This window comes from Hydra vulgaris, chromosome 09 (genome assembly GCF_038396675.1).
Source record: "Hydra vulgaris chromosome 09, alternate assembly HydraT2T_AEP".
Classification (NCBI taxonomy): domain Eukaryota; kingdom Metazoa; phylum Cnidaria; class Hydrozoa; order Anthoathecata; family Hydridae; genus Hydra; species Hydra vulgaris.
In genome coordinates, this window is record NC_088928.1 from 56099906 (window position 1) to 56117500 (window position 17595).

General features: G+C 28.1%; 1 protein-coding gene across 1 annotated transcript in view; it reads right to left on the reverse strand.

The window, feature by feature from the left end:
• The window catches only part of LOC101234965 (ectopic P granules protein 5 homolog), a 135642-nt gene that overhangs the window by 78457 nt on the left and 39590 nt on the right, over nt 1-17595 (reverse strand). Inside the window, exons 8-15 of the mRNA XM_065806109.1 lie at nt 17356-17501; nt 14948-15153; nt 14766-14862; nt 9643-9760; nt 2074-2230; nt 1520-1705; nt 1148-1415; nt 896-1036 (exon numbers count right to left, since the gene is read on the reverse strand). Of these exons, the coding sequence (XP_065662181.1) occupies nt 896-1036; nt 1148-1415; nt 1520-1705; nt 2074-2230; nt 9643-9760; nt 14766-14862; nt 14948-15153; nt 17356-17501 (1319 nt within the window). The remainder of the gene's footprint in view (nt 1-895; nt 1037-1147; nt 1416-1519; nt 1706-2073; nt 2231-9642; nt 9761-14765; nt 14863-14947; nt 15154-17355; nt 17502-17595) is intronic.

Consider the following 17595-nt stretch of genomic DNA (forward strand, 5'->3'; position numbering starts at 1 on the left):
TAAGTCTCTCAAAATTATTTAATAAGTACTTGACTGGATCTTATTTTCTAGCATGCTGGAAATACTCTTAAGTCTAATAACTTACTATCTGTCAATTGATACAGTTTTTGATCTTCTTGTTCTATGGCTGACTTGCTAACTGCTGTAACTGAAAGATTCAATTTTGCATTAGATGGGGACGGTAAGGAAAGAGCTATTGCTCTTGATATATAAAATGCTTTTGATAAAGTTTGGCATGCTGGTCTTTTCCATAAGCTTGATTCACATCATATATTCATATGGCAAATTTTTGAGACTATTAGATCATTTCTTTCTAACCAAAGTAATAAAGTCAAATAAATAAATATATAAATATATATATATATATATATATATATATATATATATATTTATATATATATATATATATATATATATATATATATATATATATATATATATATATATATATATATATAAAGTATTTTACCTCCACTATTAGTCAATGCAGATGCTGAAACCTCTTCATTTGGCATTATACTTCAGTATGTCATCAATGACATTTCATGCACAGCTATGCGCATGAAATATAATAAACTAAATACTATTATCCTTGCACTAATCCAGTGCACAAATATATTTTATAGTCCTTAATTTTAATATATTTTGCAAAGCCTACTTTTTAACATATTTTGCAGACCTTAATAGTTTAGATTTTTAATGCAAAAAAATTAAACCAAATTGTTTTTAAAAAAAAAAAATCTAAAAAGTTTTCTGATTTCATTACAACCCATAATCAAATTAATTAACTTATTAACTTGAGTGTTAAAAAAGAAAGGCAAAAACACAATTAATTTAATTATGAGCATTTACTAACAAAATCTTAGATAAAACAATTACAATAACATATCCTAACCTCATCAAGCTGTTTTAACATTTCGGAGGTCATCGCAATAAGAGAAGAAGTTATAAATGGATGCTTATTTGAGATCAATGAAAGCATGTCGAGTCCATTTTTTGCATAAAGTTTATCAAGAGTAGGATTTAAGAAAGAGAGCTAGAATTAAAATGACAACAATAAATAAAAAAATGATATACCAACTTAGAATAATATGTTATTGTTTTAAATAGGGAAAAATAAAAAATAAAAAAAGGAAAAACAATGTACTTCTACAATAAGCTTCACACAAGCTTCCACAAGTGTTTTATCATTCTTTGTGCGTGAAAGAGCAATGTTTGAAATTGCTGTCTGTAAAAAAATACAGTCAGTGGGAGAAATTTCCAAAGTAACAATGCTTGGAAGATCCAAAATGCTGCTTGACTTGATGATTTCAGTCATTGTCTGCTGACTAATCAACATATGCAGCAACATCCATATTGCAGATGAGGAGATAGCATCAAAAGGCATTGTGGAAAGAAATTGCATTGATCCATTACTATTTTTTAAGATATTAAACAACAATTATACTAATTATTCCAGTTATAAATTATATAAAAAAATTACAATAAAAGATTATAAGGAAACAAAGGAACAACAAACCATTTAGATGAAACTATTATATTAAAAGTTCGAAGCATGAACTGGTCAAACTCTAACTGTAATCGTAACAAGTTGAATCCAGATGTTTCAGACATTTTTGGGAAATCTTGAAGATTGTCTCCAATAACTTCTGTTCGATATTTATAATAAGCTACCCATTGGTCAGAAACAATTTGCGCTATAAGCCTATAAATTTTGAACAAATAAAAGAGTTACAAAGGAGAATTATATTATTAATGTTTATTCATGTTCTTTACTAATACAAGAATGTGGCAGTGGTGTAGTGGAGTCCTCGCCTGGTAAAAAGTTCAAACTCATTAATCCCTAGAAGAACATCACCCAACTTGGTTCTCAGCACAACAGTCTTGTTCTTCAAATTTTGCGTTTCAGAGTTAAAGAGTTGAGAGAAAGGTATAACAACAATAGAGAAAAAAAAAGAATAGTGATTGTTTAATAAACAATTTCAATGATAATTGGTTTATAAAAAATTTGAGTTTAACTTAAATACTCAAATTATATAAAAGTATAAAAAAATTATAAGAAAAAGATTCAACCTTATTGTTCGTGAAACATGCTTGATAAACTGTCTATATCGCAATAAATTGTATGTCTCAAAAATTTGTGCCAACAATTTGATCATGAGTGAGGAGAATGCAAACAAACTCAAAATGTCCCTACTTAAAGTCGAAGTAGGCAAATGGCTTATTCCATCTAAATAAAAAATCTCTAATAATAATAGTGTACAAAAAATACTGAAAGTATATTGATTTTAAAATTAAAATTAATTTATATAATTGTATTAATTAATTATATAAATTTAAACTTTAATAATAATATTTAAATAAATTTAAATATTATTATTATTATAATTGTATTAATTTATATAATTGCATTAATTATAATTGTATTAATTTAAAATAATTAAACTTCTACTGGTCTTGACTATAAATGACTTTTTCTTTTATAACTTACAAATTCTTTTATAATAAAAATTTTTTCTTTTATAACTTACAAACTTTTTAGTGTCTTTTTCCTTTAAAACTTACTAATTCTTTTATAAATAAAAATTTTTTAACTAATAAATGTTTTAAAATTTTTTCACATTAATTTATAAATTATATAATTTTTGAATAACAAATAATTTGTTTTGCGTAAACATTAGGTGAATGTGATAATTGATTGCTGACTAGTTTATTAAAGTTTACAAAACAGAATACAAAAACTTGTTACACTAAGAAAAATATAAATTTTAGAAATAAAATTATTTTATTATTATAAGACATTTTTTAATTGTTGAGTTTTTTAATTGATTTAGGTTGAATTGTTAGTTGGATTTTTTTAAATTGATTTAGGTTGAGATTAAAATATTCACAGTTTTGCTTTGTGCAGCAAAACTTAGATTTGGTTTTAGCAAGAGTCACCTGTTATTTTAAAGTAGTTAAGCATTTTAACATTCATAGCATATTTTTTTTATTTTTTTATTCTTTATTTTTTTAAAGATCTTCGCTTCCAACAAGGTTGCAAGCAACCAATAAATAAAGTTGGAAGTTAATGGAAGAGAAAAGATGAAGATTGTAGAGCAAGAAAAAGATTGAGCACATAGGAACAGTCACAGAAAAAGGATGAGACTTAATTGAATGATGAGTAACACAAGAATGAATTTTAGTAGATGGCACAAGAGACGTTAGATCTTTAGAGCAGTACCCATTATAGTATTTGTAGAAAAGAGAAAGAGTAGCAAGATTACAACGATGTGATAATGGTTGGAGGTTGGCTGCAAGAGCAGGTCCAACTATATTTACAATGCGTTTATGCACCTTGTCTAAAAGAGAAGAGCATCATTAGAAGATCCGCCCCAGATATGGCAACAGTATTCCATACAAGGCCGGATTTGAGATTTATAGAGATAGAGAATAGAATCCAAAGTAAGAAAGGGTCGAGCTCGATAAAGAGATGCAACCTTAGCAGATGCTAATTTTGCAACAGATTTGATATATGGTTTCCAAAAAAGATCAAATGTAAGAGTTAATCCTAAAAGATGAGAAGATGAAGAGTGTATGAATAATCGAGTACATCACCATTCATAAATGTAAGAAGATCTAAATTATTTCGATAACAATTGGCTGAAAAAAATTGAGTTTTATCTGTATTGAAGATCACCAGCCACTGTGAGCCCCATGCTGTAGCAGAAGTGAGATCCTTTTCAAGCTCAAATGCCCCCTCCAAGCAATCAGAGAGCGTCAGCTTCTTATCATGACAAGAATAAATGGTAATATCATCAGCAAACAATGCCACTTTAGATGTGAGAATATCTGGAAAATCGTTAATGTAAATTAAAAAGAGTATAGGGCCAAGGATAGAACCTTGAAGAACCCCAGAAGTAACAAAATAAGAGGAAGAGTGTTGTCCATCAAGGACAACTTTTATACTACGATTGGAAAGGAAGGATTCAATAATCTTAAAGATGTTGCCAGATACACCATAAGAAGAAAGCTTATGGAGAAGACCAGCATGTCAAATATCATCAAAAGCTTTTGAAATGTCAAAAGCGATGGCCTTAACCTCTCCACCTTTATCAAATGCACGATAAAACCTATTGGTTATTACTGCTAGCAAATCAGCTGTAAAATAAGAAGATTGAAATCCATATTGATGGTCAGAAAGTAAGTTAATAGATTCAAGATAAGAAATTAAGTGTTTGTTACTTAAAGATTCAAAAACCTTGCTTGTAATAGGAACAAGACTAATGGGGCAGTAGTTAGACGATCAGACCACTTTCTCTGGAATTTTTGAAGATAGGGATAACAGATGTCGCTTTCCAACAGGTTGGAAAACAAGACTCTGATAAGCACTTGTTGAGTAGTTTTGAGAGTATAGACAACAGTTCCGAAGAACACTTTTGCAAGACCATAACAGGTATGTTGTCCAGGTCACAAACTGTAGAAGAGTCTAAGCAGGAAATCACTTTAGATACAGATGCTGGAGTGATACAAATGTCAAGCAATGGATTAACCTGTATGATTGATTGGCAATCGCAGCAGCACAATGTGAGGAAAACCATAATGGATAGTGAGGCTTGACCTGGAATTGTCAAGAGGGAACAAAAGATTCCATGCCAGCCTGAATCCATGAGGTTATGTAAGAAGCACATTTGTCAACAGGAAGACGAAAGATTTCTACCCAAGGGCCATCACGAAGAAAATCACAGAAAGAATCCCAGTCACCATTAAGGTAGTTGTAAGAGATACGATGATAGGGGGATTCAGGTGATAAAGAAGAATGAGATTTTAGTTTTAGAGAGATCAAACTGTGATCAGAAGCACCTAAGAGTGAATGTGGAGAAACTGAGCACTGAGTAGGATCAGAAACAAGACATAAGTCAAGTAGAGAAGGTAAATGATTCGGGTTGTCTGGAAAGCGAGTTGCAAAGTTGACTATTTGAGTTAGGGATTGAGAAAGGCAAAAGTTGTGGGCTTTAATGCCTGCAGAGTCACTAACACTAAAGCCAAGCCTTTCAGTCTGATGAGTCTTAAAGTCACCGACAACAGCAATATAGGCTAATGGATAAAGAGAGAGGGCTTAGTCAATATGATCAGAAATAACATTAAAAAGAGTGCAGTCTTGAGATTAAGGAGAGCGATATAGAACAAAGAGAAAGGCGATAGAGTGAAATGACAAATGGGTGAATTCTAATGAATGTAAATGCCCAGGCCAAGCATGTGACTATTGGAGTCTTTACGAATTAAAGGAAGATAACCATCAACACTAAGATCGCAAGATGAGATGGCTGAAATCAAATTAGTCTCACAAAGAGCAAGTAGGTCTGGTGAACTTTGCAAGAGATAAGACTCAACAGAAAAATGTTACTTCAAAGATCATAAATATTAGTGATTGATTTATATTTCTCAATAATGTTGTCAAATTGTTTTGTATTTCTCGAATTATTCTTTTGTTTTTCAAAAACAAAGGAATGTTATAGAGATACTAAAGTCAAATCAAGTGCAATTTTAGGATGAAGGAAAAAAATAAGGAACAAAATTGTTATTGAGTGAAGAGGTGAAAAGCATAAAAAGAATATTTAGAGAACAATCATGAAATCAGGTTTGAATATTCAAAACTGATGATTGACTATATGGCTATTGCAGCTATTGGAGTTTTTGTGAATAAGTTTTTAGTCAATTATTCATAGAATCATTAAAAACCATTAAAACCATTACACTAAGTTTTAGAACAGTACCATCATTAAGATATAAATAAAGCAAGTTGCATTGTAAGGAGAAAAAACTCATGAATCAAAAAGTAAATAATAAGTAAGAAAGTAAATAATAAGAGTAAAAAAAAAATAATAATAAAAAGTAAGAAAATTAATAATTATAAAAGAAATAAAAGTATTACAAAACACTTTCAAATTCATGTGTCATTTTAATATTCAATAGCATTTTAACATTCAATGCCTACTTTGATAAATATTTCTGTTAATAAACATAAATATTTCAATGAAAATTTTGAGCATGCTGCGCTGACAATGTGTTACAAATTTAACTATTACTTAAAAACTGTGGCATATAAAGGATTTTCATTCATTATAGTACAAATAAAACTTTTATATACAAAAATTTCTATAAATATTTGTATTTGGGTATGTAATTTACTCTTTACATTGTTGATAAAAAAAATTTTTTTTTGCAAGTATTTCTGATAACCATCACAATTTACAAATGAGTAATGTCAATGGAGTTAGTAAAAAAGTTACCATTGCAAAAAGAAAGCAATTAAATATTTCGACTTATTTTAACAAGGAACTTAATATATCAAAACAGGTTAATAAAACAGAAAACTTAAACTTACTAATTCTGTCTACTTCTTAAAATGCAAAAATAAAAAAAGTATTCTAGAAATCATCTGAAGAAAACTCATGCTAAAGCTATCTATATAAGTAATACTATTTAAGAAGAAATAATAGAATGCTGCAAAGGAGAAACTATTTTTAAACATTAACAGATATTAAATGAAATAAGTATTAAAATAAATAGATATCATCTCATATGACACTAATTGTAAAATATATTTTTGATGAAAAAATAAAAGAAGATTTTTTTTTCATTCATCAGCTACTACACATAATTTTATAATATCCAAAAGTCAATGCAAGAGAAACATATCAATGAAATTAAAGATTGTATAGAAAGTTATTTGGTAAAGAAAAACACTCTTTAGAGCAGCGGACATTATTTTATTTAAAGAAAAGAGAAAAAGCAGCAACATTTCGATGATGCGACAACAGTTAATTGATTGATCAGGTGCTAATTTAACAATCGACTTGATATATGGTTTCCAAGAAAGATCAGAAGTAAGAGTTAATCCTAGAAGAAAAAGGGTAGATGACTCATCAAGTACATTACCGTTCATAAATATAGGAAGATCTAGATGGTTACAATAACAATTAGCTGAAAAATTGAGTTTTATTTGAGTTAAAGTTTACTAGCCAACAAGACCCCATGATGTAGCAAAAATGAGATCCTTTTTAAGCTCAAATTCCCCCTCAAAGCAATCAGAGAAAGTTGGCTTCTTATCAAGACAAGAGTATTTGGTAGTATCATCAGCAACCAACTCCACCTTAGATGTGAGAATTTCTGGAAATCATTAAAATAAATTAAAAAGAGTATAGGGCCAAGGATAGAACCTTGAGGAACCCCTGAAGTTACAAAGATATGAAGAAAAAAGTACATTGCGAACAACTTTTATACTACGATTGTTAAGGAAGAACTCAATAACCTTTACGATTGGTAAAGAAGGATTCAAACCAGCATGCCAAACTTTATCAAAGACTTTAGAAATGTCTAGAGTCTTGGCCTCTCCACATCTATCTAATGCGCAATAAAACCTATCAGTTATTACTGTTAACAAAACAGCAGTAGAATAAGAAGATCAAAATCCATATTGATGACCAGAAAGTAAGTTATTAGATTCAAGATGAGAGATTCAAGTTTTGTTAGTTAAAGACCTTAAAATCCTTGCTTATGATTGTAAGTAGACTAATGGTATGTCAGAAGTTAGGCGAGTCAGATTGCTCTCCAGAATTTTTGAAAATAGGAATAACAGATGCCGGTTTCTAGCAGGCTGGAAAACAAGAATCTGATAAGCACTTGTTAAATAGTTTTGAAAGTACAGACAACAGGTGGAGCACACTTCTGCAAAACTATAACAGGTATGTTGTCTGGAGCTGTAGAAGAGTCTAAGCAGAAAATCACTATAGGTACAGAAGCTGGAGTTATATGAATGTCAGGCAATGGATCAACCTAATTTTTGAGATGATATACAAGATTTTGTAAACCTGAGAAAAGCAAGCTTTGGCATTAAACAAAACCTTTTTACAATGGTTACTAGCAATAGTAAACAGGCATATGTTTTCTGGAGAATTTTTTTGGTGATAGATATGGAAGTAATGGTTATAATTGGAAATTGCAGCATCACAATGAGAGGAAAACTATGGAAAAGAATGAGGTTTGACTTAGAATCATCGAGAAGGAATAAAAGATTCCATGCCAGCCTAAATCTAAGAAGTTACATAAAAAGCACATTAGTCAGCAGGAATACAAAAGATTTCTACACAAGGACCATCACAAAGAAATTCACAGAAAGAGTCCCAGTCAGCTTTAAGGTAGTTGTAAGAGGTATGACGATAGAAGGATTCTGATGATAAAGAAGAATAAGATAAAAGTTTTACAGAGATTTTTCAAACTGTGATCAGAAATATGGAAGGGTGAATGAGAAGAAACTGAGCACCAATTTGGATTAGAAACAAGCCAAGTAGAGAAGGTAAATGATTGGAATTGTCTGGAAAGTGAGTTGGAAAGTTGACTATTTGTGTTAGAGATTGAGGAAGTCAAAAGCTGTGGGCCTTAACACTTAACGCAGAGTGACTGACATTAGAGCCAAACCATTCAGTGTGATGAGCATTAAAGTCACCAACAACAACGATACTGGTTAAAGGAGAAAAGGGCTTGGTCAATTTGATCAAAAATAACATCAAAAAGGGTGCAGTCTTGAGATGAAAGAGAGTGATGCAGAACAAAGAGAAAGGTGATAGAGTGAAGTGGTGCTAAACGAAAGCACATAAAAGATTAGTCTGTGGATTCGAACCTAGTTTCCTAAGAAATGGGTGAATTCTCACAAATGAAAATGCCCAGGCCAAGCATCTTACTACTGGAGTCTTTACGAATTAAAGGTCTAGTGAACTTTGCAAGAGATAAGACTCAACAGGAGAAAGGTTACTTTGAAGACCACAACTATTATTGAATAATAGATTTAGAGAACTTGGTGATGACAATGGTTCTTTGCGTTTTATAGTTTTTAAAACTTTAGTCATTTTTTAAATTGGTTAAAGAACTAGACTCAAAATACTGATAGTACTCAGTACAATATCTAATTGTCCAAGCAATTGCCTCATTACTATTAATAAACTCTAACAAAGAGCTCCAAATGTAGCTTCAATAATGAACACCATCCATGCAAAACATGGCACTGTTAATACTCTGATATTGTACAGCTGTTTATGGAACCAGTCTCTCTGAGAGCTACCACAGAGATTAGAAAAGCTGACTACCAGCCAGCCTTAGAACTATAAAACTGAGTTTTACCACCAAGGCAGGGGGTGTGTTAAGTCAGAGTTGGCATCTCCTAGCCTTTGCCTAAAAAAGTTACAAGGCAGCAGGCTATGTAAAAGATTATACTGGATTAAATGTTACCAGTAGCAGGATAACGACATAAAATTATGTGTAATGTTACATAGATTTTTAAAATTCAGCTAGGTAACTTATTGAACCTTAATTTGCCCTCCCCCTCCCCTTTGGTCAGTGATAAATCCTGTCCCTGGTCTCACTGTGAAATCTTGTGTAATATGACAATCTGCAAAACTTGACATAAGCACTATTTGTCAAAATTTTTCCCTTTATAATTTTTGAAGTTAAAAGCAACAAAAAATAAATTAAAAAATCAAATAAATATGTTACTCTGGGCTAAACAAAGCTGGGCCACTACCAATTTATAAATTAAATAAAATTGAAATTTTTATTAAAATACCTTATAATAAAATTTTTTTTTCTCACAAACTTTTTTTTTACCTTGTATGGAATTGATATTCAGTAATGATAAAAATAAGTCACTGAAAGGATATTGATCAAACAAAGCAATTAGATCTTGCTCAGTTAATAGGCTCCAACTATCATCATGGTTTTCATCCTGAAAAAGATGAAGGAAAATTAACTGAGAACACACATTTTAACAAATAATTTATAATAAATATGTATGTAAATTATCATCTATTTTATTGCATAAGATAAACACAGTAGTTACAAAAATAAAGCTTGTCTAAAGTGATAAATATTAAAAATTATTAATATATTAAATATATCTCTTTTACTACTATCCATAACGACTTTCAAAAGCAATTAAATAATGACATGGTTAAAATAAATTCTTCTGTAAATATGTTCCTTTTTGCAAATAAAACTCAAAATCTTTATGAAATTGATAAGCTTTCATAAGAAAATTTCCTATCGATAATATTACTAAAACTTATAAAAAGTCTGATATAACACAACACAAAAATATTAATATGGATGCTCAAGTAATAGCAGTAAACTTGAGCATCAATGATTAATTAAAATGTCTTACTATGAGTACAGCATTTATTACCATAAAAAAACACCTTGTGCTAGCCTCATGCATCAACGACATAGTAAACATGTTTTAAAATAGTTCCATGATATCAAAAATGACTGTGTTTTTGTTCAATATAATATATATATATTTTTTTCTTCCATTTCTAAACAGCTTCTTTACGATTTCTTAGTTTATGCCAAAAAATTTTACTCAAATTTCAAATAAGGCAATTGATATTATTTACCATTCCAGAAAATCCTTACTTTTTACAAGAAATAATATTTGGGTAAAAAAATTAAGAGATTACCTTTTTATTTTATTTACCATTAGCAAAGAATACGGATCAAGTACCAATGGTTTATATAGAGATGATGGACTTTGCTACTTCCATAATATCAGTTAACCACAATCAGAAATGATAAAGAAAAATCTCATCATTCTTTTTAAAGAAAAATTGAAGCTAAATATAACAATAAAAACTAATTTAAAAACTGTTAACTTTCTTGACGCTTTGCTTAACCTGTCTAAAGATTCTTCTCAGCAGTATAGAAAACCAGGTGACAATCCATTTTATACCAATGTTAATTCAAACCATCCTCTGAATATTCTTAAATCTATTCCCATAATGATATCTAATCTTATAGGAAATATTTCTTCGAGTAAAGAAGTATTTAATCAAACCACTCCTTTTATAATAGTGCTAGTGGATTTAAAGAAAGCATTATTGCTATTCACAACAATTCTATAAAAGTTACAAAATCACAAACAAAAAATTAATTTAATTTGAAATTCATTGAAAACAGAGGTTTTAACTCACTGTTTTCAATTTATGTCAAGACAAATGTAGCTAAACCTTTCCTTAATTAATTGATAAAAGCTTCCCATTAATTCTATAAACTTTTCTTTGAGTAAAGAAGTATTTAATCAAAGCACTCATTTTTATAATAGTGCCTTTAGGTCTAGTGGATTTAAAGAAAGCATTATTGCCATGTATGAACTATTAAAAGAAGGGTTTAAATCCTGTCCTAAGGTGGAAAATTTTAGACCAGGCTGATTGTTTAAACCTAATGGCAAATCGTGTAATTTATGCTTTTTGGAGAAATATCATATTTCATTACCATTGCCTACGTTAAGCAAGCAAAATGAACTTGCATCTAAGTGTCCTCATGAAAATAAGTACATGATCAATAACTTCAATGTCATCAAAGAGGATCCTCCACAGTATTTTTAATATAGCTTTTTGTCAATATTACTGCCCCATCCCAAACCCTCAGTCGATGTAGCAGCATTCTGCTGCAAGTCAGTTGATCTATGTACAAAAAAATTTTTTTATTTTGGAATATTTAAGTTATCTTTTAACATTCGTTATGTGACATTTATTCAGAAAATACTAGGTCATAAAAAAACTGTGAATTTTTTAAAGAAACAGAACATTTTATAAATGTTTTAATTTAAATTAAAAATGATTTTAAAAATTAAATTTAGTTTTAAAGAAATGTAAAAAATAATAAAATGTAGCATGTAAAATTTAGTTTGTAAAGAATTAGAAATTGTAAAACATTTTTGTTATTTAATCTTTTTATTTAAAATTTTGTTTATTTTGTAAAGAATTAGAAATTGTAAAACATTTTTGCAATATTTATTAAATTTTCTTAATCATCTGCTAACTAATTTATTAAGGAAAAACATGTGTCTCCATCGTAGATTAAATGCAAAAGAAAAGAAAAATAATAATATTCTAAAAAGGGAGAAGTGTTTTTGTTTAAGAAAGTTTTTTTCACAAATGTATTTAAAATTTTTTGTTTCTTATTAATTCAATGTCGCATTTCTCCTGATGCAATTTATTTATGAACATAAATTATGTTTATGAATATCTTATTGGTAACTGATAAAATATATCTATAAATTGTTTATAATCTTTATTTAAAATATTACATTAAATACGTAAAAAATAAAATAAATAAATTGTGATAAACAAACAAAATATTGTTATGCATAAGAATGTTTTAAAAAATAAATTATAAGGAAATATAATCTTTTTCTAATACAGGATTCATTGGTAATTTTTTTTAAACTAGTTTTAATTTTTTAAACTAGTTTTTAAATCTTTAATTAACAAACACTTAATTTCTCATCTTGAATTTATTAACTTACTTTCTGACCATCAATATGGATTTCGATCTTCTCGTTCTACAGCTGATTTGCTAGCAGTAATAACCAATAGGTTTTATCGTGCATTAGATAAAGGTGGAGAGGTTAAGGCCATCGCTCTTGACATTTCAAAAGCTTTTGATAAAGTTTGACATGCTGGTCTTCTCCATAAGCTTTCTTCTTATGGTGTATCTGGCAACATCTTTAAGATTATTGAATCCTTCCTTTCCAATCGTACTATAAAAGTTGTCCTCGATGGACAACACTCTACCTCTTATTCTGTTACTTCAGGGGTTCCTCAAGGTTTTATCCTTGGCCATATATTCTTTTTAATTTACATTAACGACCTTCCAGATATCCTCACATTTAAGGAGGCATTGTTTGCTGATGATATTACCATTTATTCTTGTCGTGATAAGAAACCAACAATCTCTGAATGCTTGGAGGGGGCATTTAAGCTTGAAAAGGATCTCACTTCTGCTACAAAAACGCATTGTAAACATAGTTGGACCTGCTCTTGCAGCCAACCTCCAACCACTATCACATCGTTGTAATGTTGCTTCTCTTTCTCTTTTCTACTAATATTATAATGGGCACTGCTCTAAAGAGCTAGCGTCTCTTGTGCCATCTACTAAAATTCATTCTCGTGTTACTCGTCATTCAATTAAGTCTCATCCTTTTTCTGTGACAGTTCCTAAGTGCTCCAAAATTTCTTATTTGTCTATGTTTTTTTTCCTCAAACATCAGTTCTTTGGAATTCGCTTCCTTCATCTTGCTTTCCAAATTCATATAATTTGCAATCCTTTAGTCATCTGTCAACCTTTATCTTGCTCTACAATCTTCATCTTTTCTCTTCCATTAACTTCTAACTTTAATTAGTGGTTGCTTGCAGCCTTGTTGGAAGCAAAGACGTTTAAAAAAAAAAAAGATTTTAAATGCGGTTTAAAATTAAATTTAATTACAACGTGGTACTTTAATATATAATAAGTTAATGATACAGTTTAACTTTTAACAATGTAAATATTAAACCTGTGTTAAAGTTACATTTATGGGTGTTACACGTTTTACTTGTATATATATATAAAGTACTACATAATGATTTAAGTAGTAATAATTTAACTTGCATACTATAAAAATCACTCAAATTTGGTCACTTAAGCTTTGAACATTCATATCTCAGGCTTCAATAAATGTTTTTTCATGTTTTTTTTCTAAACTATACTTACAACTATATCATTAATTTTGCATAAGTAAAAGTTTTATTAAATTAATTAAAATAAAATAATTAAAACTTAGCATTCGATATTTTATTTCAAATGAGAACAACTAGTTTGACTAATTACAAATCTAATTAGATGACTTTTAAATATATGCTAAATTTTATTAAAATTTATTAAAAATAAAATTTATTATTACTTTCAGTATATGCTTATTTGAAGTTTTAATAATATCCATGATTTTGAATGATTAATAATATCCATGATTTTGAAACCTTTATTTGCAAAAAAATTATTTCAGTGCGAGGCAATTAAATTTTTTTTTTTGTAATTGGTTCTCATACATCAAAGTCACATTTTTCATAACCAACATATCATGACATTCCTTCTTATTGTTGTTTTCATTGAACATAATCCATAATAGTCAAAGTTTTAGTATTTTAAAATCTTACTGATTTTTAAGAAAAAGTGTATAAGTATGTTGGGAAATCAAAAGAAAAATTACAAACTTAGTTAACTTGGTAATAATACTAGTGTTAAATTAGTTTTTAAAAATTGAAATATGCATCCATTTTTGTTATTTGCTCTTAAATGACCGAAAATACATAATACCCTTAGGCAATTTTACGGAATACAAATTATATAGAAATATTCATAAATTATGTATATTCGTATATATATATATATTTAGTAATAATGTAGTATATATTTAAAGATATTTATAGGCTGGTCAAGCTATGCTTTAAAATAATTTGTTTTAAAAATTTGTTTTAAAAAATGTTTATTTTGTTTCAATTTAAAAAATGAAACAAAATAGACATTCCACAATAACTATATTTACAAAATGACACTTCTTTTTCTTAATAAGTAAATTAAACTTGCTTTGCAGTAACTTATTTTATTAAGGTAGTTTAAAAAAGTTAATGTCTATAAACAAAATAAAAAAGTAAAGGTAATTTTATGACATCAAAATCACAACTACCTAATGTGCTAAGTCACTTTTATTTAAAACAAAACAAAAGTAAAATCCCATTGTAAAAAAATATATTTTGACAAAACTCAAAATAATTATTTGAATAAAATTACAGAGAAAATACAATTAGTTATGCCTGGCAAAACTAGTTGTTGATAAACTTTTACTTTGTCCCTTCTTTTAAGCCATCAAATTTTTACATGATAAAATGTAAAAGTAAATAACTTTATAATCAAAGTACCTCATAGTTATCTTCATCAACTAGAGTCCAGCTGATTTGCCTTTTGACTGTTCTTGTATAATTAACTTTAAATTTTGACAAAAATTCTGTTCTAGCTCTGTATAAAAACAAATACACGAGTGAAGGGTCAGAGAAAAAAAATAGATGCATTTAAAATATATTTTAAAGTAAAATAAACCTACCTAACTGGTAATGTTAAAGTTGCTAGCATAACAACAAAGTGATGAACTTGTGGTCGTTTCCATACAGACAATAATTGATGAGCATTAAATGTTGGAAACTGAATGTATTGTGCTTTTGCAGTTGGAACACCACATGGACAACGAATAATATGATTTAATAAAAAAAAATGATCAGGAAGAGTTCCCACACGCTGGAGAGCTGATACCTAATAAATATGTGCATTTATTTACAACATACAGAAAAATCCACAACTAATTATATGCATTTAATAACAACACACTGAATAGGTGCCAACTAACTAACAAACTATATATATATATATATATATATATATATATATATATCAGGTCTTGTTTTAATGCGTAAACTGGGGTGCCATTTAAGCAAGCTACAAACCATTTTACGTAAGCGGTTAGCCATTTCACGTAAGCCATTTTTAATCATTTTTTAATATTTAAACAAGCGGTAAAGAAGTGACTAACATTATAAAAACCACTGATGAAGTTTGAATGACAACTACATTTACGTAAAAATTACGTAAAAAAGTTTGCATGACAATTGCATTTGATATTCCAGCTATTTACAAATGTGATAACTTAAAAAAAAAAAAAAAAACTTTATTTTTATTAACCTAAATTTTCCGTAAAAATATTCAGTAAAAGAAAAAAAAAGATGTTAAAAGCACGAAAAAAAGAAATCATAAAATAAACATACAAATTTTTTTATTTATCATCTTGCAAGAGCAAGAATATTTATAAAGACAATTTCTCATAACAAATTTGAAAAATAAATAAAAAACAAAACAAAAACTTATTAGCTAAAAAAAAGTACACGTTAAATTTTATTTTATATTAGTGCCACTTTTGATATTTTAAATTTTGTTTCTTTGATTTGTTATAATGATTTTATAAAAAAATGTTCTTTTATTTTATCAAAAAAATGGAAAAATATTAACTATTACAAACTTAAAACGACATCTTATAAAGAGTTTATTTTTTTATAATTAAATAAAAAACAAAAAAATTTCTTTTAAGGATAGAACTTTATTATTAATTTTTTTGCTTGAATTTACGCTTGAAGCAATATAGCTCTTGCAATTATTTCGCTTATATTTTATTTTGAAAAAATAGTTTAGAAAAATAATATTTTATAATAGTAACATCAGCTTTAGAGGCTGTCCATTAACTATGTCAAAAAAATAGGGGGTCTGAACTTTTTTGACAACTGTTGACAATGAGGAGGGGGAAGGTCAAGAAAAGTTGATGTCAACACTATGCATTTTTTTTTAATTTTATAAATTGAATTATTTAAAAAAGAAAAATTAGGCAGTGAAAATTAGCAGTCCTGTGCTACATACTTGCTCAACCTTCAGTATTTTAATAAAGCATACATGTAAACATGCTATAACTTATAACACTGCATCAAAAATATTCATAAAGCGTACTTTTTTATCTTAAAGCAAGTGAAAGCGCAACGATATATATATTTTTAATAAATGATACTTGAAAACTTAATTCTTTGTTTGTCACAAAAAAATATGCGCTGGTAAAGTAGTTAACATTTTTTTCTTTGCAATAAGTAATAATTTTTGTTTGTTAATAAATTTTTAAAAGTAAAAAATCATTATTTGCAAAGCCACAATTTTAAGAAATAATGAAAAAAAAAAAACAATATATTTTAATTCAATTGTATAAATGTCCAAAAATTTGCGTACATACAATAAAATAGAATTTTACTAATATTTCAGCACTAAATTCGCTAAATCCAACATACTATATACAAATCAAAAGGTTTTTATGTTTACTGTAACAAAATTGATTATTTAACTTACTTTAATTGATTTAATTTTTAATGATTTTTAATGAGCAGACATAATGTTACGGAAATAATGTTTATATAAATGTTTATGAACATACTGAAGCTTTTCATATTTTTTCCAAAAAATTGCTAGTTTATTGATGTTGTAAACAATTACTCTGTGGAAATAATTAAAAAGCTTCATTTATAAGTGATTGAGGTCACGATTTGTTCAAATGGAAATTTGTTTCAATAAAAAGCTGGCAACAAAAAACCCTATTTGACACATTAGTTCAAATGGAAATTTGTTTCAATAAAAAGCTAAGCAACAAAAAACCCTATTTGACAGCTATTGATTTAAATGAACAAATGAAACGTTTTTATGGAATAAATTATAGTATTACTTGTACAAAATGTTATTTACAACATGCAAATGTGTTTGCATGTTGTAAATAACATGCAAAGATTATACATAGATTAATTTGTATTTTATTATAATTTTCAGATAACATATCAAGTTAAATTGTTATTACTAATTTATTTACTAATAACCTGTATTACAGGTTGCTTACTACTAGCATTTATAAAAATAGCTAAAAAAGAAATTTACCATTAAATCAAGCCATCGGTTGATATCTTCATTAAATTCCTTTTCAACAGCTCCTATTCTCAAAAACGAAAATAGAACACTGATGCAATCTTGCAAATTGCAAAGAGTTGATATAGTGCGTTCTGTTAAATCACATGGTAGATACACTAAAAAGAACAGAATTATAAAGTTATGAAAGTTACCTGTTAATATTTTATCACAAAAAATATATATGTTAGTCCCAGAAAAAAATTTGGATTA